This window comes from Haemorhous mexicanus, chromosome 2 (genome assembly GCF_027477595.1).
Source record: "Haemorhous mexicanus isolate bHaeMex1 chromosome 2, bHaeMex1.pri, whole genome shotgun sequence".
Taxonomy (NCBI): Eukaryota; Metazoa; Chordata; class Aves; order Passeriformes; family Fringillidae; genus Haemorhous; species Haemorhous mexicanus.
In genome coordinates this window covers 98,590,223-98,615,940 of record NC_082342.1, presented here as the reverse complement: position 1 = coordinate 98,615,940, position 25,718 = coordinate 98,590,223, and the positions used below count along the sequence as shown (strand labels likewise).

The window sequence follows — 25,718 nt, the reverse complement described above, 5'->3', positions numbered from 1 at the left end:
GTCAGATGAATATGTTTGTAGATGTAATAGAGCTGTTTGTTTGCTCAATGCTAGCGTGTTTCTTAGACAATATGTGATTTTTGCCAATTTTTAAAGTAAATATGCCTTACATTGCTTTGTCAAGATGAAATGGGAATGTCAGCTTTAAGTAAGATAGTGCAAAAGTATTGTAAATCTTAAATCTTTAGCAAATCTTTAGCAGATGTTGTGAATTCATATTTTGTATTTGCATAGTTGATTCCACTAATCCCAAGAGTGAACTGTAATTTATATTCTACTCACTATTGTGCTGCCACATTGTCTGAGATGAGGAAGCCTCTGCTTAATTATAGGAAGTATATGAATAAATAATCCAGGACTAAGACACACATATCTTCATTACTTCTTTTCTTCAGAAACTGAAATTCAGGTGTCTTGAAAATAATAAGGGTTGCAAAGCCTAATGCTAAAACCCCATAAAACTCAGGAAAAAATAATTCTTCCAATTCATTTCTTTATCATCTGTCATAAGGTAGTATCTTTATCTGAAAAATTTGTCTTACTTTTTATTCAGTTTAAATTAAAACATCCCAAATGGCAAATTCTGCAAAGGTGTTTTGATGCAGTGGATTTCACAGTCATGATCCTCCCTCAAAAGTCTGTACTGAGCTCTACATTGGCCCAGTGGCTGACTCACATTTGAGCCACTGTAAAATTTGGTTCTGCGGGATTTTCTGAGTATTCTTCCAGTTTTATCTCTTAGCCCTAAATTTTGCTCTTTTATCTCAGTTATGTGTCATTTAATGTCACTCTTGAGTATATTTTCCTTTTCCCACAGACACATTAAAGCATGCTGCATATTTCTCTATTGCTCCTTGTATAGGAAGTGGATTTTTAATTGTTGAAGCAAAAAAATCAGTATATTTTACCAGAAAAAAATCTAGAGGCATATATAGAAACAAGGTAAATCTATGATAACTGGTCAGTTTGTTGTAAGATCACTTTTAGCATTATTCATTTTCCAAATTGCTGTACTTTTATTTTTTTCACTTGATTCTTAGTGGTCTGCATATCTAGTCACTTAAGACTGTGTTTCTTGATGTCAATTAAGATAGTAAAAAAAAATAATATGGTGGGCAGGTGCTTTGAACTTTTGGTTCATTGCCATATATACTTACTAATTGTTTCAGGTACATTGCACTTCATGCTCACATTTATAATATTCTGAATTATTTCTGTAAGTCTCTGTGAAGCAGCCTTGGTGGAAAATTTTTCATAAAAAGTGAACCTTATAATCTTATACTGAATTTTTGAAGTTCTGCAAAAGAAGCCCCAAATGCAGTCTGTCTGATGTAATCTGTTATTTCTAAAAGCATAATTTTCTTCTTCACATCCAAAGATTTATTCTCTTAAAAATTTTGTATATGTGCTTTGGTTCTTAATATTTACGCTCTATAATAAGATATTTATGTCATATATATTGTACAGAGATTGACAGAATCACTTTTTTTCCTTGGAAAATATAATAATCTATTTCCTCTTTTCTAATTATCTGGAATTTCCCATGTTCCTCATATATCAAAAATAATTTATTTATTCCTTCAAAAAAAAAGAATATAGCAGAGATAAAAGGAATGAATGAATGAATGTATTCTTTATATAAAGGTAATACTAATCAAAATTCCATCCTATTCTTTGCTACTCACAAGTTTCCTTGTGAGTATAAGTTTCCTACTGAAAAAATTTTGGACAATCTCTCTTCAGTAGATAGGCTCTCTGCATGTTTCAGCTTTCACTTGATAGACTTTTCAAATAAAACCTTACCTTATCCACTCTTCTCATCCTACCCAAATCCAAACAAACAAAACTAAAAGTCCTGACTTATAAGCACACAGTGACAAGTTTTTCACACAAACAAAGTCCATTTCTTTCACATATTTCAGATATCAAAAATTAGTGATTGTCAAAGAAAGAGAAAATGAAGTATAGAAAGGGGAAAAGAGACAATTTACTGAGACAGCACAACCTTAACCTTTATGATGGCAATTTTTGCATTTTTTCTAGCAGAAATATAGGACATAATTTAATTTTGATTGCTGCCTTTTATTCATTACCTTTGTAATAGATTTTATTAAGTCATACCAGTTTACCTTGGCAAACAGAGTACATTGTAGTAAGCAAAAAAAAGAGAAAATTAGGCTACAACATAATTAATTATACTGACAAGTGTGTCACTCATTTTTCCTTACCGGATATTTAAAACTTAAAAGTACAAAACTTATCACTCTTTTAAAGCAGTTACCTGCCAGCCATATGGGATTTTTATTTTTTAAGCAGCAAAACAAAGACTTGGAAAGAAGGTGCTTCCTTCAGAAAAGATGTGACTTCTGGCATTAGAAACTGTCCTCTTAGCGAGGACATTGGATTGCAGTCAGTAGCTACCTCTAACTTTATTATTTTTGGAGTTTCTTTCTTAATTAGGCAAATGAGAGACCTGAGAATAAGAGCAGCAAAACAACCAACCAACAGAAGTAGTTCTGTGGCTTCAGTTCAAAGACATCTTTTATTAAGCTATTGATTTGGAACTGCTTGTTTTTCTGCCCTTTGTACTTGCCGTGTTTTTTTCCTTTAGTGTCTTCTGTCACGTTGTGCTATTGAAATGGAGTGAGTCGTGTTTATTCCAATGCTTAAAGATTTGCTGTGCATACAGAACTGGGAGTACAGCCCTGCAGCCCATTTGTGCACACTCTGTGTAAATCAAATAGCATGCTGAGCCTTAGAATATTGCTGTGGGTTACTGTGCCATAACCTGAATGGCAGAATATTCTGTCTTGGGGAAAAACAGCCTGCTGGATCTTGTCAGCTGTGCACTTAGGGAGGTGAGGGAGAAAATGATTAGATAACATCCTTATCTGTGAAGACCCAAGAGAGCCGAGTTTTCCCTATCCACAAGCTATTGGCAGCAGTTTCTACTCCAAACAAACAAAAAATTTCCCTGATAGAGCACATCATTCAGAAGCAAAGGAAGAGAGGTCAGAGCACATTTCTGCAACACCAGAGAATCCTGGCCAGTCTGTACATGCTCACAGTGTGAGCCTGTCTAGCCAGAATATCTTTCTTCTGTTTATGCTTCTGAAAATGACAAGTTAGGACAAGGAGGGTGCTAAAGAAAAAAGCTGGGGAAAATGGATCTTCTCTCACACTGATGTCATGTGGATGGGTGCTGGGGAGACCCTCCTTCACCCTGATAGTGGTGTTCACTGTCTCAGCTTGTAACTAGAAGTGGTTTTGCATTTACTTCCTAATCAACAGCATGTTAGTCTTGGCATAGCAGTGGAGTGGTATTGATTCAAATTAATCCTTTAGACCTCCCTGGTTTTTATTTTATTTTAGATCCCTTAGTGAATGAGTTTCTCTAGCTAGCCATGAAATACTGGGGGTTTTTTGCTTCCTGGCTAAGGAGGAGATTCACTTTGTTTGATATTAGATGTCCAGGCTGGAGGCAAGTGCATGTTTATACTCAGTGGGAAGACATGATGGTCTTACAGTGCACAGTTCATCTGAGATATCGTAAAAATCACTATTGCAGTTAGGAATAGGACACCAGAATAATCTGTTCTACTGAATCTTAAGAAAGTCTAGGCAAGTGACTTATCAATCCAAGTTTAGCTGAAATGTATTTCACTTTTTTTAGCAAGGGAGCACTGAGTATGCTTTCTGGATTGCTTAGGATCCTCTCCAAACATTCTGCATTATCTACTGGGGGCAAAATGTGTGACCTGTCAGGTGGGAAGAAGCCTGGTGCTTAACTGGGTGTGTTCATTCCCTTCAGAGTAAACCAAGGCTGGAGTGCTAGGGGAAGAATTCTCTATAAGGGAAAGTTTCAAAGACTCTCCAGTTTGCATTTCCCCTGAAGCAAGCCCCATTGTTGCAAATAATTCAAGTTTATTTATAGAAACCTCCACCATAATTTCAGTATTCGTATTACTAATTTCTGTGATAGAATAAATTCTGGAAAAAAAAAAAAAGTTATTTTGCTCATCCTGAGAATGATTAAATTTAAGATGATATTAGATTATTGTGTCTACATGGAAACGACGTTGACAAGATCAATCCACAGTAAAAAGTATCTGATACCAAAAATATTTTGCATTTTGATAATAACATCACACTTGTAAGTTTTTATTTCTTCCTTTATATTTTAGCTCATTGTCAGTTTAAAGAAAAAGGTTTTAGTTTTTTCACTCGTTTAAAACTAAGTACAGAAGAAATTATATAATCTTATGGTTAGACCATCCCTTCTGTCCAGAACAAATCTGGGCTCCCACCAACAGGTGTAGTCCTCTTGTTCCATCCATTCAGGAACTTCCATTAATTCCCTGGCATTGACATGGGTCAATGCACAACCAGACTGAGAGCCAAATTGGGGCACCATTGTGGCTGAAAAATAGCTGCAAACTTTGTGTTGTTTTTATATTTACACAAGATGAAAATGGTTGATAACCGATGGTAACACAGGACATAAAGGTACTTTTTCATTTTGGGTGCTTAGTCAGTAGATTGGAACCAGTGACAGTACAAATAATGAAGGTTTCTTAGACCCTCTGTTAGTTACTCTGCAGGATGAGTAGCTCAGTCAGACAAGTAGGCATAAAGGTGAGCTTCCTCTCAGGCACCCAAATGAAAGCATCCAGTCTGGGCTTCTCTGAGTCCAGCTGTGGCCAGTGGAGAAAGGCACCTCCAGAGGGCAATGTCTTCTCATTTTTTCAAAAGTTTCTAGACTGCATAGAACAACTCACCCTGTAGAAAATACCTTCCTTCACAGACAGTTTTGAGAAAAAGGTGACTAACTCAGGCTTGGAGCACAGCTTTTCAGTGTATAACATAGGGAAAGTAGATCATCTTCCAAATGTCCTGCTGTATTCACTGAGGAAGTTTATGGCAGAGTTAAATTTCCATAGCTTCCTCTTTCTCTACTACCATAACCCATCCTCCTTTTCTAAGCTAGAGCTTGCTTTAACAGATAGAGGACTGCGAACTGTGATTAGACTTCCAGGATAATGTGGTGGAATTTCAGAGACTTTAAAAGCTGGAGGAAAATGGTGGATCATTTTTGTCTGGCATCCTGTATAATACAGATTGTAAGGAATATTTGGCTATCCTTGAATTCTATCACTTGCATGTCTTTAAAGAAAATTTGAGCCAAACATAGAACTTAACCTTTTAAATTTTAATTTGTCTTTATTTCAAGAGAGAAATATGTTTCTTTGGGTTTCTGCTGTAAGGGAGTTTCAGGCTGACCACTTTTACAGTTACTTCTTCATGCATTGTGAGTCAATGCTTAGTCATGAATCTTCGCTTCAGTCAGCAGTTGCTAAGCTTTGCAGCAGTCGTTTCTCTAACACCTCTGATTTCCCATGACTTCTAAGAAAAAACTGTTGATGCAAGTAGGGAAACAATGTGACACCAGCCTTAATAGAAACCTGTAAAATAAATGTCCTCATGACCATGCAGCTAGTGGAATATTGGTAAAGTGCTCTCCCAGTTTTCTAATGCTAATCTGGAGTGTGAGACTAAATACAAGAATCTGTGGTGAAGGTTTGGACCCTTCTTACCATCATTCCTCCAAACTGTTCCTGGGCACAGCTTGGGAACTAGGACAGGCTGGTGTGGTGACCAGTCAAAGACAGCTTAGACATGGTTACACTCTGTTGGAAGGGGACAGAGCTTAATAGAACAGAACAGATTTCATAATATTAAATGCATAAATAAATCATCAGGCTAGGGTTTTGCCAGATGGTTTCTATGCCAGAGAAGCAGTCTCTCTCACTTTTCATTTACTAACGTAGACTTAGCTGCAGGGTCCTCAGCAGGACTGCTACCAGACAAGAGAATAATTCCAGACTGCAGGAGCTGAGGTGCCCAGAATAATTCCAGACTGCAGGAGCTGAGGTGCCCAGAATAATTCCAGACTGCAGGAGCTGAGGTGCCCATGGGTCTGTGCAGCTACAGGAAACTAGAAGTCTAGGTGAAATTTGGTCCTATAGCAGTTAACCTGCAGATGTTGCTCCAGACTTGCCACTGCTTCATGTACAGTTGAGGTCCCTGGAGTCATTCCAGCACTGCAGCCTTGCCTACCATGTTGTGTGAAAGACAACAAGACAGCACAGTTTTGGGTTGAAGGAGAGGTATAGGTGAATTTGGCTAATAAATAAATAAATAAAATATCAGGAAATGTAAATAGCACTTATCAATTTCACTGGGAGTTTAATCAAAAGTGACATGTTTGCAAAGTATATATCCTTTTCAAAGCCTGGCTTTTTGGAATGAAAAAGCATTCTGACTCAATACATGCAGTCAGATCTAGACAAAGGAATATCTCCAAGAAAGTATAGCAATATTATGGAGCAATGAGATGTATAAAATTCCATTTCTTTAGTAGTAAGTTACTATAAATTTAATAAGTTCACAGTTAAAATTTGAATTTTTTACTTTATTGGACTTTGTATTACTTAAGTTTCCTTCCTTGATATTTTTATTTTGTACATCAAAGAGCCCTTTAATATCCAGCATTTTCTGTCTTTGAAGGTACACAAAGTCTCCTCTTGAACTTCTTTCCAGTAGTGTAAACTGATCCATTTCCTGGAAGTCTCTTTGCTACATGACTTTCTGTTCAAAACGAAAATTTATCTCAGATTGATGAGAATCATTTTTATCAATGTTGCTTTCTTATGAATTACTCCTTAAGAGGCATAAGTTGTATGACACATACTGAAAACATATTTTCATCCTTTCAATGACCCAGTTCAGTTGCAGGGGAAGCTTTTCATTCCTTTGGCATTGATTTTCAGTGAAGCATCCAAAGAACAGACAGGAAGCAAATTCGGGTTTTAGGCATCACTTGTTATTAACCAAGGTCATGTCTAACAATGTACAAGATTGTGAGTGATTTGCCTTCTTGTTTTCTTCACCCTGATCAGAATCCCAAGCTTCCAGTTTGGATATCAAAGATTTGAGAGTCAAAGGAAAACTGACAATTTCTACAAAGACGTCAACCAGGCCAACATTAGAGTAACTCTACTTCTGCTGATTTTTCTAGGTATAAAGATTTGGCTGATACAGCAGCAGGAGAGAAGAAGAAGTTGAGTGCCAAGGAGAGATGTCGTCTTGTTCTTCAGCAGTGTAAATTACAAGGCTGGCAGGTTTGTGATCTACAAAGCAATTAAAATATCATTCTTTAAACAAGCTAGCTGAGTCATTTCCATTGGTGGCAAGCCACCACATACTTTGCAGTGGTACATTTTTTTGCCATTTAATATATGCTTGGGTAAATTATCAAACTGATTTTCAGAGTTTCATGAGTAGCTGTGATCATTGTGTCAAAAAATCAGTGTATTCTTGTGGGAAGAAAAAGATTCAATTAACCATGCACACTCTGTGAACTTTTTTCAATATTTTTGAAGGTATTTGGTATATACATTTTAGTGGTTGAATGGTTCCTGAATAACTTTAGGTATTTTATTTCTTTAAAATCCTATGCTAAATGCTCTAGCAGGGCATAGCAGGGCAGACTGGAAACAGCTAATTAGGATTTCCCAGGTAGTCAGTGCATTTGTAGGTGCCAGCATGCTGATCCACAGATCCACCAGAGAACTTGAGGTTGCCATACATGAGGTAAAGTTTTTTAAAAAAAGTACCAAACACTAAACAGGAAACTATCAACTCCCTATCCTGTCCTATTATCCTATTTATATCATATATTTCTCAACAGTATGAAGACTGCAAGGTGGATATCTCCATTTGTCCAGAGTACTCAGTTATCTGCTTTGGATAGCTTTGTAATTGAGTAGGACTGATTTCTTTAATATATTCATTTTATAAAGAAAAACGTGTTTCTTTGCATAGTATAGAAGCTATTGAATAGAAATGAAGCTTTCTGTGGCTTCACACACAGAGCATTCCTGCAGGCAGTGTGAGCTTCAGATTCAGGCCTTTTTCCAGCCTAGCAGGACTGAAATACATAACACAAGAGAGCATCCAGACCAATTTCAGGGACAGCTGTGAAGTTAAGGGATTGGACAGTGGTTAGGGCACTCCTATAGGCTTCTTCAGTTTAAAGGGTGAGGTCTTCTAATTAATGTATGACCTCTGAGTATTAAGATGCCCAGAAAGGTTTCTGCAAGCTGTTTATAAAGGCCAAGGACTAAGTCAGAATGTGTGCTATGGATATTTCTTAGTGGCCCAGATTCCTTAGTAACAACAGGAACAAAAATAGGCCCCCACTAAGCTGGGAGCATACATGCATGATTACCCGCACTCAGACACATAAGACAATTTTTCTTTAATCAAAATATTGTTTAGAGTCTCAGTTTAGTCACCAAGCAAAGCAGAGGGCACATATAGCCCCCCTCTCCCTCGATAGAAAAGACTGAAAAAGATTACAATATTAAACTAGACTTGCTTTTCCTACCCAGGCTTTTAAGTTTGCTCTGATACGTGTTCTGCATCATTGCCACAAGGTTCCCTATTTAAAAAACCCGTAATCATTCAAAACTAGAAACTGTACCTTCACTTACAAGTACCTGGAGATGTTCAGAACCCTTCATGTTTAGAATTTATGTGGGGATACAGGCTTTACATTGGACAAAAGCTGTGTAGCAGTAATTGCATAGTGTTCTCCAGTCAGGAAACACAGAGCAGGATGCCTATCAAGTTTATTTCCCTGGAGAAGAACCATTGTTACAGCACAGGAAAAAAGCAGTTGGTCATCAGTGAAAGCCTAGAGCTCAAGATTCTGCAGTGACTGGCATTTGTCAACAAGATTGAAACCTAGGAAGACAAAAATTTTAAAAGGAAATCACAAAACAGAAACCTTCCATCATGCAGAGGACTGAAGCTTGTGATCTCAAACAGATTTTAGAAGTTCTGACTCCAGAATCCCATTAACTCCAGGAGAAGTCAGGTGTGCAAATCTACAGCAGTGCATAAGGCATTATCCCTCAGACCAGAAAGGCACAAAACTCTTCAGAGGCACTGATAAGCTAAATGGAATAGGAGAGTTTGGGGGTGAGAGTTATACCATTGTCACTCAGTGACTCAGAAGCACATGGCAACAGACTAAGCTGCAAGAAACAAGGTTTAAAAAAATGTGTGACCTTCTCCATACACCTTTTTCAAGCCACAGAGAGGTATAAAAACAAATGGAAAAATGAAAAGTGTAGAAGAAAGTTTAAAAAGAAAATTCACTCCAAGTTAAATTTCTTAAATTTCCAGTGAATAACAGCTTGGTACCAACCTATTTTGTATAGGTGATACAAAATCACATACCCAACTATCAGCAGTAGTGACTAATGTCTGTGTCACATAATCTCTCTCTCAATTATCTTTTTGATTCATTTGACTAATCATGAAAGTTGAACTTTAAATAACAATCTAAATGAAGAAGCTTACACAATCTGCATTTGTCATGGGTGCTCTCCTCTATGCTTTTACAGGAGAGGACTCTGAAAAAAAAGGAAAATATTTAAAAGGTAGAAAGAGGGAGGAGGAAAGGAAAGAAAAAAGGAATTAGGAAGCAAGGATGATGTCAGCCAGCAAAGTCAGAAGAAAGGAGTCATCTGTAGTGCATTACTAAAAATCATCCAAAAAGCAGGGGGTTACACATATAACAAGTTTATTCAGCCGCTGTTGCCAGCAGTAACTACTTAAGTGAGTCACTGCTGGATCTGAAAATCTATTTGTTGCAGGAGTTCATGAATAAATCAAAAATTGTCTTCCTCAAAATGTTACATGCACTTCCCTGAAGAGCTTTTGCAAATTCAGGTTAAAAAATGAACGAAAAAGATAGCTAAAATACCCGCATCAAAAATGACAATATTTAGGAGAAAGCAACACACATCTGAAATCAAACTCCACCTTATATGTCATCATCAGTAGATGAAATTGCCAATAGGCTCAAGAGCAGAGGGGGAAAAATAAAGATCTAGACTTTTTAGCTGAGTTAATCTGGATGATACTTTGGGCTTTCTTCTGATAATGTACCTCACCATCCCATTTTGAGAAAGGTGATATTAACCTGGGGGAGGGAAAAGTGTTCTAAATTAAAATCCCTGAAAACTAGTAAAGAACATTGTATCTTTGTATTTATTTCCTGCCTCACAATTTCTCAGTTCCTTCTTACATAAGCTGTGTTTGAAGAGCATTTTATTAACATACAGAGCAACAAAGCTCAGACCCTACTCACAGAACATTTTCTTTCTTCTATCATAAAGAGAAGTCTGTTTTCAAGTAGACAAAAAGTGCAGAAGATCCAATACTAGGGTCCAATTTTGATTTATTTTTTACTGTTTAACAGAGCATAAGAGCAAACACTATTAATTGGCCAATGTCTAGTTCTTGCTTCACCAGCTTGCACGTTAGAAGCAAGTATTTATTATCATAGAAATATTAGGGCTGGAAAGGATCTCCAAGATCACTGAGTTCAACCTTCAACTAACACCACCACATCAACTAGACCATAGCATTAAGTGGCATGTGAAATTGTTCCTTGAACACTGCCAGGGATGGTGACTTCAACATCTCCCTAAGCAACCTGTTCCAATACTTCATCACTCTTACAGTGGAAAAATTCTTTTTGATGTCCAATCTGAACCTCCTCTAGCACAGCTTGAGGCCATTTCCTCTTGTCCTGTCACCAGTTGTCTGGGGGAGAGGCAGAACCCTAGCTTGCTACAACCACCTTTCCCTGTAGCTGTAGAGTGATAAGGTCCTCCCAGAGCCTCCTTTTTTCCAGGCTAAACAATGAAAGCTCCCTGATCCGCTCCTCATAGGAGCACTCCATATCCTTAAGCAGCTCCATTGCCCTTCTCTGGACATGCTCCAGAACCTCAATTTCTTTATTGGAGTCAGGGTGCCAGAACTGGACACAGAATTCAAGGTGTGGCTTCACCAGTGCTGAGTACAGGGGAATGATCACTTCCCTGGCCTTGCTGGCCACACTGTCCCTCATACAGGCCAGGCTGCCATTGGCCTTCTTGGCCATCTGGGCACACTGCTGGCTCATGTTCAGCCAGCTGGCAACCAGCATCCCCGGGCCCTTTTCTGCCGGGCTGCTTTCCAGCCATTCTGACCCAAGCCTGAAAGGCTTTGTTGTGGGCAAAGTATGGCCTGACACTTGGCTTTATTGAATTGGTCTTGGCCCATTGATCCAGCCTGTCCAGATCCCTCTGTAGAGCCTCCTGGCCTCCTTGTGGATCAACACTCCAACCCACATGGTGTTGTCTGAAAACTTACTGGGGGTAACTCAATCCAAACCATTGATAAAGATGTTAAACAGGACTGGTCTCCATACTGAGCCTTGGGGAACCTAGTGACTGGCCACCAATTACTGGATGTGGAACCAGCCACATTCACCACAGCACTTTGGACCCAGCTGTCCAGCCAGTTTTTAACTCAACAAAAAGTGCACCTGTCCAAGCCATGACCTGACAGCCTTTCCAGGAGAATGTTGTGGGAGACAGTATCAAAGGTTTTACTGAAGTCCACGTAGACAAACAGCATTTCTCTCACCCACTAGACTGGTCACCTGGTCATGAAAGGAGACCAAGTTGGTCAGGCAGGACCTGTCTTTTCTAAATCCTTGCTGGCTGCTGATCGTCCTGTAAGTGCTGCATGGTAGCACTCAAAATGATCAGTTCCATAATCTTCCTTGGCACTGAGGTCAGGCTGACCGGTCTGCAGTTTCCCAAATCGTGCTTCAGGCCCTTCTTGCAGATGGGCATCACATTGGCCAAGCTCCCATTGTCTGGACCTCTCTCTTTAGCCAGGACTGATGATAAGTGATGGAGAACACCTTAGCAAACTCTCCCATCAGCTCCTTTAGTACTCCCCGATGGACCCCCTCCAGAGCCCTCTGAGAGTCTGAGTGGGACAATAGGTCACTAACTACTTTTTCTTGGTTTACAGGGAGTCTGTTCTGCTCCCTGGCCCTGTCTACCAGCTCAGGAGGCTGGTTACGTTGAAAATACCTAGTTTTTCTGCCGAAGACTGAGGCAAAGAAGGCATTAAATACATCTGCCTTTTCCTCTTTGCATCCAAAAAAGGATGGAGATTTTCCTTGGGCCTGTTTTCTTCATTAATGTATTTATAGAAACGGTTTTTATTATCTTTTCCAGTGTGGTCAGACTGAGTTCCAGCTGAGTTTTTGCCATTCTAAACCTTTTTCTACATGACCTAGTGACATCCTTGTACTCTACCTAAATCACCTGACCCTTCTTCCAAAGGTTGTAAACCCTCTTTTTTTCCCTGAGTTCCAGCAAAAGCTCCCTATTCAGCCAGGCTGGTCTTCTTCCCTCCTGACTTGTCTTTTGTCACGTAGGGACGGAAGTGTTGATAGCATTATGAAATGTTGCTGTTCCTTGGGTAAACTGAGCTGGAGATAACTAAACTAGGACAATAAAATAGTGGTTTCATTGAAGCTGACATACCATGCAGTTTCAGTCATGCACTTAACTTAAGTACTGGAATTATGAAAGTGCAGAGCTACTAATGAAAGGCAATTTTTGCATCTTGACTCTGTGTGCAGTCTTGACAAGGTATTCTTTCAGTTTAAATATATACTTGATCACTAGAAGCTTAGCTGCTTGCTGTGACTTTTAAGCACATCTGATGTAAGAGAAAATTAGATTGCTAAATCAAAACAAACCATTTCTACTCCAGGCAGAGAGAAAGTAATAGACTTGTTTAGCCCCTGGAGAAGTCAGTGAGGTGATATTTAGTAACTTTAGAGTTAAATTGAGCAGAAGTACTGGCTGGTCTATGTAAAGCAGAAGAATCTCCTGTCCCCCAGAATATGTGAAGGTCTTTATATTAGGAAATCCCCAGTTTTAGTGCTGCAAGTAGTGTTTCATTTATTGTAACACAGTGATGCATTAGCTATGCAAAACCTACCGTCCCAATGGCATGACCTAATTTGCAAACATTATCATACTTTGGGAGAAGTATGGGCACAAACAGTCCTTGGCTCTTTTTACTGACATAAGGAAACTTTCATTTGTTTGGATTATCGTTCCTCACACTGTTAAGCCTGCAAATATAAATTCAATAAAAAAGAGTTAGCTGTTAGCTCATAGCTTACTGAGCTTTCTCATCAAAACTTCTAGCTGTACATTTTGTTTGTCTAAGGTCAGTAGTCTGCAATTAACCCTTCCGAGTTACTTCAGATGGAGCTTGCTGAAATGCAAACTAGAAGCATACCAGAAGAAAAAGAAAACATCCATTTAATTTGCTTTTACTATAAAGTGCATCTGTTAAATACAAGCACTGCAAAGGTCAGATTTCACTGAAACTGAATATTTTAGCCTTTGACTGCTAGAAATGCTTATCTGGTTAAAAGATTGCAATCCTTAAAAACTTCTAATAAAAGCTTTGTCTTAGTTCATCTTTCCAATATTTAGCCTGCTTCCACTAACCCACAGTGATTCCTTCTTATCAGTAGCTTTGAGATCACTAATTTGTCAAAGACTAAGTCTTAAGTTTCAAATGGGATGATCCAAAGACTCCCCAGGTATGAAACAAGCAGTACAGGAGAGCTGGTTGGAATGTTTTAATGAAGCTCCAAATGAGGTAATTGCTTGAGATAGATGCTGTGTTAGTGCCAGTTCACACTTTCACAGCTACAATTGTTGCTGAAGCTGTTTCAGGAGCCAGCAATGTCTGTGGAGAAATCATCTTTGCCAGTGAGGAGCTGTATTATCAAACTTGCAGTGATGAGTGTTAAAACAGAGAATAAGTCCTCAATATAGAGAAATCCCAGCAGTCCATTTAGAGATTTTAAATTCTTCTAACACTTCTAGAACTGCAAAGGGAAAGCAAAGCCTCATCCACAGCTCTTACCAGTCAGAGAAAAAATAATATTTTATTGATGTTCTATGGGTGTTTCATTTATTGGATTTGATAGAGCTGTCCCTAAGTATTTTTAAATTTCAATGTACCAGTATATAATATTAGCATACTATGGTCCTTTTTGGGAAAAAAATATATATTTATGATTAAATAGCAGAATGTAGAACACAAGTGGCATATGATTAAATCAGAGGAATGAGCAGAAGTGTATGAAATCATACATATGTAAATTTTATGCTTAGTTCAGAGAATCTTTTAAATTATTTTTTAAACAGATCTGTTTATTTTGGCTTAAAATTAAAGTGGTCATGTTACACAAGGTGCTTTCTACCTGATATGCTGAAGTACTGGAGTACTTTGCAAGCAGTCTAATAATAAGAGATTCTTAACTTTTTTATTTCCCTCAAGTAGGAAAACTTTAGACCTCATAAATTGTATGACATTTCATTAATTTGTTATTTAGTAATTTTAACTCAAGTCAATTCCCTATTTGTTTTGAATATCTTACTTTAAAAGTCTAATTTTCTTTTAGGCAGGCAATTAAAAAACAAAATTCTGGGAGTGGGGGGTGGGGGGGGAGGGCGTGGGGTCATACTAACAGAAATTATTAAAACACAAGCATCCATTTTTCCCTCATACTTCGTATTATATCAAAGAAGTGATATTGTCCCATTATATTTTTGTTTCATCTTGTCACTCCATTATATATTGGAAGTAATTTGCTAGTTGCAGAAACCACAGGAGAGTGACTTTCTACCTCACCAATATTACCAAAAGACTGGCCTGGGCCAGACACTGCCCACAAATTTACTCAGTGACTTTGTGCCACACTAGACAAACTCATGATTCCCTTCAGCCAGAGAATAGGACAGATGGTTGACTTTGACCTCAAAATGCTCACAAACTCTCAACTCTTTTAACACAAAGCTCTATTTTTAGTTCATATTTCTATGAAAAATATTTTTTCCCTGTAGAATATATTCCTCCCTTTGTTTATCCATCTTTCAGGTCTTTCTTAGGATTACTAGTCTTGCTAACTCAATTTTCTTCATGTTATCTTTTGCATCTCAGATCTGGATTCCATGTCTTCCTCTTCCTCTCTGCCCTCACACTTCTCCTGCTTTTTGATACTTTTCTAGATACTTTGCTTCATATTTGGTCCCACTCTTCATCCTTTATTTGTCTGTGATTCATTTTCCGGTCTCCTGCCTTAGGGTTTCCTCTCTGTGCCACCTCTCTCCCTGTCACCTGTAGCCTGTATTTCTCATTCATGCCCAGAGACCCTTTCCAATTGTTTCTTCTGAGTTGTGAATGAGTGGTTTGGCTCAGGTTAGGAGTGACATCATAGAGCAGGCCTGGGGAGAAGGTGTGGAGGAGGATATACCACCACATTTTGGTGCTGTGTCTGTTTCTAGAATTCTGAAAGCTAGAATGATAGGTCTGGTAAATACCAAGATCCTATGGGATAAAACTGGTGTAGGGTTTCCCCTACTGGGTGTTTCTTACATGAAGCTTATATTTCCTAATCACTTCTTTCCTTTTCTGCAAGGCAGTTCTTCATGTTGCCTCACAAGTATGAAGAGCTGTGAGGTTTGTACAGTTTAGGAAAAAGGAGTGACCATTATTCCACCCTTTCCCAGAGACCTGAATGACAGTTTTTCTCCCTAAACTCCAGCTCCTGACAAGAATGGGTATAAATGCTTGATGTCACTGGCCTGAATACCAGACTACTCACATACTTTATATTAAGGCCATCAATAAAGAATGCCAAAATGTAGCTTTATTCAGTATGGACCATAGTGCATTGTTACTAGTTTATGAAGAAAGACTATTAAAATGTATGAAGCAAAGCAGAGAGAGTAAACCTTTAAAAATAAAATTTCAGTCCTTAAAAATCAGTGCCCTGTGTTTGTCATTATAATATCATTGTAGACATGTACACTGCAAGACACATTTTACAATAGTATTAAGGCTTTTTTCTAAATTTCATTAATGCTCTGTGAAAATGTGTGTCATTGTGTAAAATATCATTAGACTATAGTTCTCTGTCTTTTGTAGGTAGCTATTTTGAAAGTACTGCCAGAAACACACAGCACTCCCACAAATTGCCTTTTTTAAACTAAAGAACAGCTTTACAGATTCCCTTGACACCTATTAAGTATGAGCTAATACTGCCTCCATGCCACCTACACACGATCTCAGCATCCATTCCATAGTTTTGAATGTCTGTACTTCTACATCCTACACCTTTTCTATAAAATTAAAAAATAAGAAATTTAAAAAATATTTTTAAAATAAATAAATAAAAATGAAAGAGAAAGAACAGCTCCCTTCCAAAAAAGCCCAGCTGACCCTCAGCAGCAATTGAAGCTTTGGTAGTCATCAACAACATTTTTACATAGTCTTTAAAAAATGCATCATTTTGAAGAACAACATTTTAAACCCTAATGCTTTCCTAATTAAAATAACTATGACTGTAATTCACAGATGGTTTACTTTTACAGGAGTCTGAATGACATTAAAATTTCAGACTCAGATGAGAGCACTTTGTAGCCCAGAAAAAATATTGAAAAGTGAGTGTTTTAGTGGAAGAACATTTGAACCATTTTTCCCCTAGGCAAGCAGGAAACATTTTGTGATTAAAGAAGAGACCAGAATGAAGACAGGTGGCAACCTCAAAAACTGTTTTGATATGTGACATGTGAAATTCCAACATTTTTCAGCATTATTGCTTTCACTGAACACCAGAACTATAAAGAGGGCAGTGAGACTATCTTGTTCTCTTGGTCAGCCTTAGAGGCTCTCAGATTTAATTCAAAGACCAAGCAACAGAGATTTCTATCTGTACTAACATAATCAAACATGTAATAGTAGTTTCTGCTATACATGCTTCTGTCTAGAGCTCTATTCTCTGTAGACCTGTCATATGATGTAAAAATCTATAAATAGCTTTTATCTGAATGTAAAAATGGATTTGTATTGACATTTTGTATTTCTTCATTCACTTAAAAATTGTAGCAGGCTCCTACTAATGAAGTTCAGAGCATAAGTGATGCCACAATAACTCCATTTATATTGTTCCTGGGGTGTAGGATGAAAGAAAAGAGAAATAAGGCTTTGCATGTCTGTGACTGCAGTGTCAGACACTTGTAGCTAAACAAACATAAGCTTCAGCAATTGTCTTGACTGTGATTTTGTGACTGAATACTGCACAATATATTGCAACTCATTTAGTTAAGTTACACTTTTGAAATACAGCCTAAATGTGACCAACCAGTGTGTCAATAATGGGACTAACTGAGAATGGGCTTGTTAATTTTGCCATGGGCACTACTAGAGCTTTTTTAAGCTTAATAAGCTCTTAATAAGAGCTTTTTTAAGGTTTGTAAGAGTAACTTTTCATCCCTTTTTCTACTGTCAGAATATCAGTATTGCTGTAACAAGGGGAAAAGCTAGAATTCTGAGTAATTAAGAACAAAGGACAGAAATAAGGAAAAATTGGATGATTTGGCATAGACCTGAGGCAGGAGGAACAAAAAAATATGTGATGTAGAGGATTTGTGGAAAGGAAAGGTGGAGTAAAAAGAGAAAATTTAATCATAGTAGAGGAATATAATTTTATTAATTATTTGTTCTCAGGCTTTGTTTGAGAGCTGCTCAGATGGAATGGTAATTATCATAACCACACAATGATTTAATTACAGTTAACTATATGAATAATAATTCAGTTATTTTTTACAGAGAATTCTGTATTCAAGGCAATGTAAGCAAGACAATGAAGATATTAGTAGCCAAAACTAGTGATAATGCAGGTTCAGAATGTGGTTTGACAAGATGGATGGGAAAAAAACCTGTTCAATGAGCAAAGGGTTAAGATAACCAGGTGAATGGAGAGTTTTGAAAGCTGAAGAAGAAAAGTAAGAAATTTTGTGGGAAGTTATCAGTCAGGAAAATGAAGATGAGAGTATGGCCCTAAGAGCAGACTGTGAGTGCACAACTGGATATCAGAGAGATTGCCTCAGATTAACCACCACACAAAGAGAGCCTGTTTCCTATTTCTGACTTTCTACAGTGGTGAGACAAGTAAAGCATCATTTTTGTCACCTACTTCCACACACTTTGTGATAATTCAAAAGGGACTATTTTATAGGGAAAAGAGAGACTAATGGGAAAAAAAATTAGGAAGCGTCCTAGTTTTGACATTGAGTGTAACAACTGCACTGTCATTGTTAGCTCAAACTTCAGGATTACAGACGTTTTAAAACATTTGGTTCAAATTAGTTGCTCTCTACAGTAGAGAGAGGTGAAGCCAAGGGACAAAAATTTGCCACAATCATTTCTGAATTTAGTTAACGGAGCTTAGCTGTGAAATATATATCCTGGCTTTCTGTCATCCAGCCCTACAAGGATGTACATCTAACAGTGTTTGGATTAAAAACAATTTGGAAGGGTGTGCAATCAACCCTCCAGATACCTGTCTCCCAGATCTAAAGTAAAGAACACCAGTGAAACAGGATGGTTCAGTAAGAAGAGAGTGAGCTTGTAAGCTGGAGACAAACAAGAGTTGGAATGAATTTCTGCAGTTTTAGCCAGACTTGTATGAATTAATCAGTATGCCTATTAGCCATAAAAATTATTAGTTAGGCAAAAGCTAGAATCTTCTAGAGTAGCACAGTTTTCTATCACTGCTCCTTTTATTAGAGAAAAATGATTGGTTTATTGATTGGGGATTTTTGCCAGTTTTAGAGTTGCTAGGCTGTGTGTGGTTTTTAAAGTCTATTAGAAAGGAATGCTTTTGAAGATGATAGAAAGAATTTTATGGGGCTGTTTCGTCTTGTTCAGAAGGTATCAAAAGAAAGGTGTTTTCTTTTGGTCTAACTAGATAAACTTGCCTCTAGAGGAGTGAGAACATCTAATGATTGTTACTTCAAGAACTAGATGATTAAACCAAGATACTACACAACACCAGACTCAATACTTAGGAGATTATTTTTCACAAATCAGTCGCTCTGTCTCTGACTTTAATCCTGAAAGGAGACCCAAAGCAAGGGTCTTCAGAAAGCAAGGCTGGGAACTAGAATTCATAACTTTACTGGATATTAGGAAGCATTGTCACTAATGACAGTGAGTTTCTCCCATCCTCCAGCTTCAGTTAAGTTCTTCCACAGATGGCAGCTATCTCTCCATTTTCTGTCCTACATGGGTTTGTCTTGTCACCTTTCCCCATGCATACACCCTTCTTTATAAGACCTAAACCTTATTTTATATTATGTTGTCTAACACATTAGACTCAGAATGTTTTTTTTTCCCCCAACTTGTATTTAACTTGAAGATTGTACTATTTGTTCTGGATATTTTTGGAACTGAAGTGGAACTATCTGTCTGACAGCTTGTTCATCCTTTACAAATACATCTTTTATTCAACCAAGTGATAACTGCATTTCTGTTACAGAATTGGCATTTTACTGTTCCTAAATTGCAGATATTATTTCAACCCTTTGCTGGATTGTTAACGTACAATCTCTATTTACCTGTCATTGTTTTGGCCTTATTTGTTGACAATTTCTCTGCTGTTTGTATTCTAGATAGGAGTTCGAAAAGTGTTTCTTAAGTACTGGCAAGCTGACCATCTCAACGATTTGTGCCTTCAGCTTCAGAAGAAAATTATAACCTGCCAAAAAGGTAACAGTTACAGAACAAGTATTCCTGAGCTGTTGCTTTGTACACGGAGCAGAACATTGCATAGCAAAGAGATTTTCTCCACTTTGAATAGTTGCTGTATTTTATACATTTCCCTACAGGTATACACAGATTTTTGAGATGATAGCATTGCACTTTCTGTCGGTCAAACAAATAATTTCATGACTAAGTCTTGAATGTAATTAAAACTTAGAGGATCCTGAATATTTTCTTTTTTGAGTAAGTTCAGTGATTTTTCAAGATATTAATATCACCTTTACTTTATTTTTTGCATATAAAATATTTTAACAGTGATACCAAATTGGAATATTTTCAAATATATCAACACTAAAAACAAAGCTAATAAGTGAGTGTGTTTAGTTCTCCTTATTTTCCCCCTTTTCTTACTACTTTCTTATTTGACTAGATGTTTTTATGTTTTGTGTTTATTTTTCCCCATTTTACGCCTGCATTTTTCCTCTGGTCACTGACATTTTTTGACATATTTTTAAAAGGAGGTACTATCCATTGCCTCATGATTTCCTGTTACTTATGGTCCATTTTCTATCAGTCTCAAATAACTGCTGAAAATACGAATATTGCTTTGTTTGAAGAAGCTTCCTTCACACCATTCATTATTTACCTAATTGGCTGATGTCTGCAACAATTCCCATTTTCACCTATTTTAAGGAAATTAAAATTACAAAATCTTATCTTCTTTATTGTCAGACACATAACATTGCAGACTTAAGAAATATAAACCCCTTTCATTTTAATTATCTGTTCCATGCTGTAAGCATGTAGTGAAAAAGAGGCAGTCAAGAGAAAACCTGAAGCAAGTGAAATCCAAATGGTAACAGTTCAGAAATTAACATGGAGAATGACAGGTAAAAGACACCACAGCTCAGCTGAGTTTATAACTTTGGTGTGATTTTTTACTGCAAATTACCCTATTGCATTTATGGATTTTGAAAAGTAGTAACAGTTTATGCTCTTTCCCTTGTTGTGCTGACTTAGAAAGGAAATATTTACCTTTCAGAATCTAATTTGCAAACAGAATGCTTCAATATAACCCTTCTCCAAAATTTAAAACCTCGTCAGATATGTCCGTGTTTTGCAGAAGTAAAAAACAGATGATCAAAGCCTGCCTGAAGAATGACAATAATAGGGCTTTTTGGCTCCTTACAAAATCTTTTTCTTGGTTTTGCTTCTATCCTCCTTAATTAGAGTAACTTGAAAGGTCATTTTTGCCAAAAGTGTATGTTTAAAGCTATGGCTCATCTACATACTTTTTTATGATCTGGGGAACCTGAGAAAATCAGGAACTTGGATGAATAAGCAGTAGTTAGACATCAAGTTTGTGTCATCAGCTCATGAAAGAAGCTGCCTTTTGCAAACAGGTGCAATTGTAAACTTGTAGAATTAGCATTCCCAAAGGGCTCTGGCAGATTTGGAATGGAACAGAGTACGAGTCCATTGTTCTTATGTTATCCTAAAATGGATATCCATATACTTTACACTGCCATAGTGATGCTCTGTGAGTAATGGTGTCAGTCCCAATGCACTTCTGTCCCCTCACCCTTTACGTGCAGGGGACTTTGGAAGCTAGGTTTCTCCTGAAAACATACTGAATAGCAGTCAAACTAGTCAATAATCACAATATAACAAAAAATAGATCTCCTTAAAAACATCTAAAGGAGGGCTATGAAAATGGTGGAAGGCCCTGAGGGGAAGCTGTACAAGAAGCGGCTGAAGTCACTTGGCCTGTTTAGCCTGGAGAAGGGGACACTGAGGAATGACCTAACAGCAGCCTACAGCTTTCTCATGAGGAGGAGTAGAGAGGAAGACACTGATCTCTTCTCACTGCTGAGCAGTGACAGGACCCAAAGGATCATAATGAAATTTTGAGGCTTGTTGGGCACTGGAACAGGCTCCCCAGAGAAGTGGTCACAGCACCAAGCCTGACAGAGCTCAAGAACTGTTTGGACAATGCTCCCAGGCACAGGGTGTGACACTTGGGGTGTCCTGTGCAGGGCCAAGAGTTGGACTTTGATGATCCTTGTGGGTGCCTTCCAATTCAGAATATTCTGATTCTATTATTGCAATTTCTGTATCAGGCTTTAAATGTAACTTCATATACTTAGATAAGAGCTTAGATTTAAGGGGAAACAGGTCTTGCTCAAAATGCCTATCAACTCTTTTTACTTCAAGTCTAACTAGCAATCCCTTCTTCTAAAAAAACCAAAACAAAGCAAACCACACAACTCCTTCCTGGTATCCTGAAACTTATCTTACACAAGCAAAGAAAGGGGTCAAACTAAAGTGAAAGCATGTGTAGAAACACTTTTACTTAAAAATGTATCAGTGAGTTTAGAAATTTTTCCTATTTTTTTCTTCAGGTATGAGAGCTAAATATGATACATTTTGACCTGAATCGCTGTGAAAATTGCTTGTACCCATAAGAAGGGCAATCATGCTGAAAGTTCTACCATCAGAGTTCATGTAGATGAGGAATTACCTGGAATACATTGTATACACAATAGTTAATAAATTCCTCACATAATCCAGATCCATGGTCTGCTGGAATTTTGGTTATTCCAGTCCTCATCCTTAGATGAACTCTAAAGTACTAGATATTTTTCTGCCCTGTGGGTGCTAACATCAATTATTTTAATTTGCATAATGAGAATTATTTTAGATCTACATAAATGAGGAGCAAATTCACAAGGCAATCATAGTACCCAGTACCCAACAGCAGTTGATGAAACTGAGCAGTAAAATTCTAGGATCTGAGAGTTTCATTTCACAGCAGTTTTTTAGGTTATAAAATTGTTGTGTTTAACCAAAACCAAAATCTTTCAAATGTTCTATAGAGAAGGAAGTGTGGAGAAATGTGTATCATTTAATGAAAAACCTGAACTACTCAGTTAATGAAAAAGTGTGCAAAAGAGGGATGTCTATCTGCCAGCCCTTCCTAATAAAGCTTTATTGAATGTTTCTTCTTCATTTTGGTGAAAGTGCATAATTCAGAGTAGTTGTACAGTCTCTAAATGTTACAATTAGCTCTACTGGATCTCATTTTACTGGACCATTCTAGCAGGCTACTCTAAGCTGCTCATTCATGCCTGCTAACAATCCTATCAGAGAACTGATCTCTTAATTTCTTTATTTGGTGGTTTTACAAGTCTTTTTTTTTGTTTGATTTTTCATCAAGTTAAAAGCACACACAGACACATAGACCCTTGTAAAATGTTATTTTAAAATACAGATTTTTTTCCAAAGTCAACCAGGATTTGATGCTTATTTTTGCTCTGCAGAAGATAGGTTTAAAGAGAATATTTTAGGAAAAAGCATTTTTTTATTATTGAGCTCTTTTAAAATTTTTATATTTGTGAGCAGTGAACTTTGAAAATATTCTATGCATGTATTCATTCTTTTTGCAACAATAAACTTTAGATTCAGACTCAGTAACATCTTTATTATGAATACTCTCAAAAAATTGTCAACAATAGCTGTACTATTCATTTCCTTTTCAAGTAAATTGGGTGTATGCATTAATGTTTCAGAGTTTAAAGAAGTCAGATTTTATGGAATGTAATTAAAGGCATTGAATGGTTGTGATTATAAAAGTATAAACCTTCAAAGCTGTCCATCATAAATTGTTATCAGAAATTATTTCAAGTTATCTGAATTTGAAGGTTTTCAAACGCAGTGAATTTTGGATAGAAGCAGTATTACATTATTACTATTATTATTATAAATAATAATAATAATAATAATAATAATAGTAATAGCCTTTCTTACATCTTGTCAGCTGGGCACTAAAAATCTCTATAAAATAAATCTTTTTTTTAGTGTCTAAACAAGGCACTAGAAGATGGTAGAAAGTTCCTTCCATTACCCTATGCTTTAGCTGTTTATTATATTCAATAACATTTTATAGTCATAGAAGACTAATTGTATTTTTATCTGTTGATATTTTTCCTTTAGATTATTTTAGCATGACTCTTCATCATTTAATGTTGTTCTGCAGTAATCCTAAATCTGAAATTTAATTATGTTGTTGTAAATACCTAATGCATTTAAACTTTATAATCCTGCAATCAACACTCTTGGCATCTTCCCCCAAACTCAAACAAACATCATACCCAGGCTATTGTCTGCTAACTTCACTGATGAAAAACTTTCACTTGACCAGAAAGAGAGTAACCATAAGAAGCAGTGATGAAGTTTGTTGTTTTTTTTCATGTAGATTGATGACAATCAAGAGTATTTAAGGCAACAGACAAATAATTCTAAAACAGGTTCTTCCCTATGAGATACACAGCAGTGGTTCTACATCTGGAAGGAAATATGATCTTGTGGAACATAAAAAAAAAAAAACAACAAACACCCACACAAATATAGTACTTTCAGTTAGCATCTTTCTGCCTTCTAAGCCAAAACATAGGTTCAAAGAACATTGACACCACCTGTTGCAGGCACTGGGATTAAAATGCTGCCCAATTTATTATGGCCACAGAGGCCCCTGTGCCCTTTGTTTCTGATCAACTGTACTTCAGAAAATCCAGCATACTGGGTGCTATTTGGGTAGCCTTTGTTGAAATGAATGTACTTATGTAGGAAAGTGATAGACAAAGCTATTATAGGAGATGCACTAAAATCTTTTCCCAGTATAAATCTGTGTGAAGAAAAAGTCTAATAGATAAATGAAGCTGATGCAATGTAGATGAAAACTTTTAACTGAAAAATGCAGATATCATGTGACAGAGACATTTGAGAAATTTGCATTAAAATAATCTAATTGTTTTAGCTGAAAGGAAATGAGCAGGGAAAGGTCTTTATGTCAAACAAAAAAACCCCTTATATTGGGTATGTTTTTGTTGGGATATTAGGTACATTGAAACACTTACAGCATTTTTTAAAGATGAACAACAGCAATCATTTAATTCCCTCTGCATTCACTGCCATTAATTTATCCAGGCTTTTATTGTGAAACAATCTTTTCCAGGTTTTTATTGTGAAACAATCTTTTGACCTTTGCAGTGTTAATGTATGCTTTCACAATCTGTAGTACACATCTATGTATACATCTTACATTATGCATATGTAAGCTGTATACATTTTATTACATCTGTGTTGTAATGTAATAAAAAATAGCTTTCAGTGAAAATAAACATTTTGAGTTCTGACAGCTCCAATTTATTAATTTACTGTCACTACATTGTTTTAAGCAGTGGCAGTAGAAAACAGAAAGAGTTCCATTTTACTTTGTTATTTAGATGCCATCAGATTTCTTTCCTAACTTGTGTAAGATATTGACTGATTGTGGCTTGCTCATGCTTACAGCAGAACACACAGTGATATTAATTCCCCAGTCAGTTGTCTTTCACTGGTCCATATTTTCTCCTTCCACTATGGCAGTTGTAAGAGGATTTCTAGCTCGCCAGCGCCTGCTACAGAAGATGAGCATCAAACAGCAAGAGGTCACCTCAATCAAAAGCTTCTTGCAGAATGCTGAGGATATGGGATTGAAAACATATGACGACTTGGTGATTCAGAATGCCTCTGACATTGCTCGGGAAAATGACCGGCTCCGCAACGAGATGAACGCTGCCTACCACAGGGAAAAGGGAGAGTCTAGAAACAGGCCAGAAGAAGGCCAGAAAAGGTAAGATGAGAAACACCTGCTGTGAAGAATTAATGAATCTCTCCAGGTTTTCTGAATTCCTTCCTTGCTTAGAAAGCAAAAGAAATTATGGAAGGATTGTAAAAGGTTTCTCAAGCATATGCTCATCCCAGAGCAATATTAGGTCATATTTTTTCCTGTATATCAAATAGAAAATTAAGGAGACCACCATATCCTATTCAGGAGGCACCGAGCTTAGAGGAACTTATTCAAGTCTCTGAGACACTTATTTTTTACAGAAATACTTCTAATTCTGTGATAGATTATAGTTTAACTTCATCAGACCAAACAAGCAGAAGAAAAATTCCTGAGTTTTAAAATACAAACACTGAGAAATTGCCAAGGTAATGAAAAGCAGCTAGGAAAGTGTTAAAATACAGTAAATTCCACACTAATAAATCCTGATTTCTCACTGAAACAAGCAGATTGATTGTGAGGAGGATGCTTTCATTTAAAAATGGAGAAGTGT

At 37.0% G+C, this 25,718-nt stretch overlaps 1 protein-coding gene across 1 annotated transcript in view; it reads left to right on the top strand.

Annotated features, from left to right (window-relative positions):
• The window catches only part of MYO16 (myosin XVI), a 259,909-nt gene that overhangs the window by 190,423 nt on the left and 43,768 nt on the right, over positions 1-25,718 (top strand). The window contains exons 27-29 of the mRNA XM_059839709.1: positions 7,079-7,181; positions 19,467-19,563; positions 24,985-25,231. Of these exons, the coding sequence (XP_059695692.1) occupies positions 7,079-7,181; positions 19,467-19,563; positions 24,985-25,231 (447 nt within the window). The remainder of the gene's footprint in view (positions 1-7,078; positions 7,182-19,466; positions 19,564-24,984; positions 25,232-25,718) is intronic.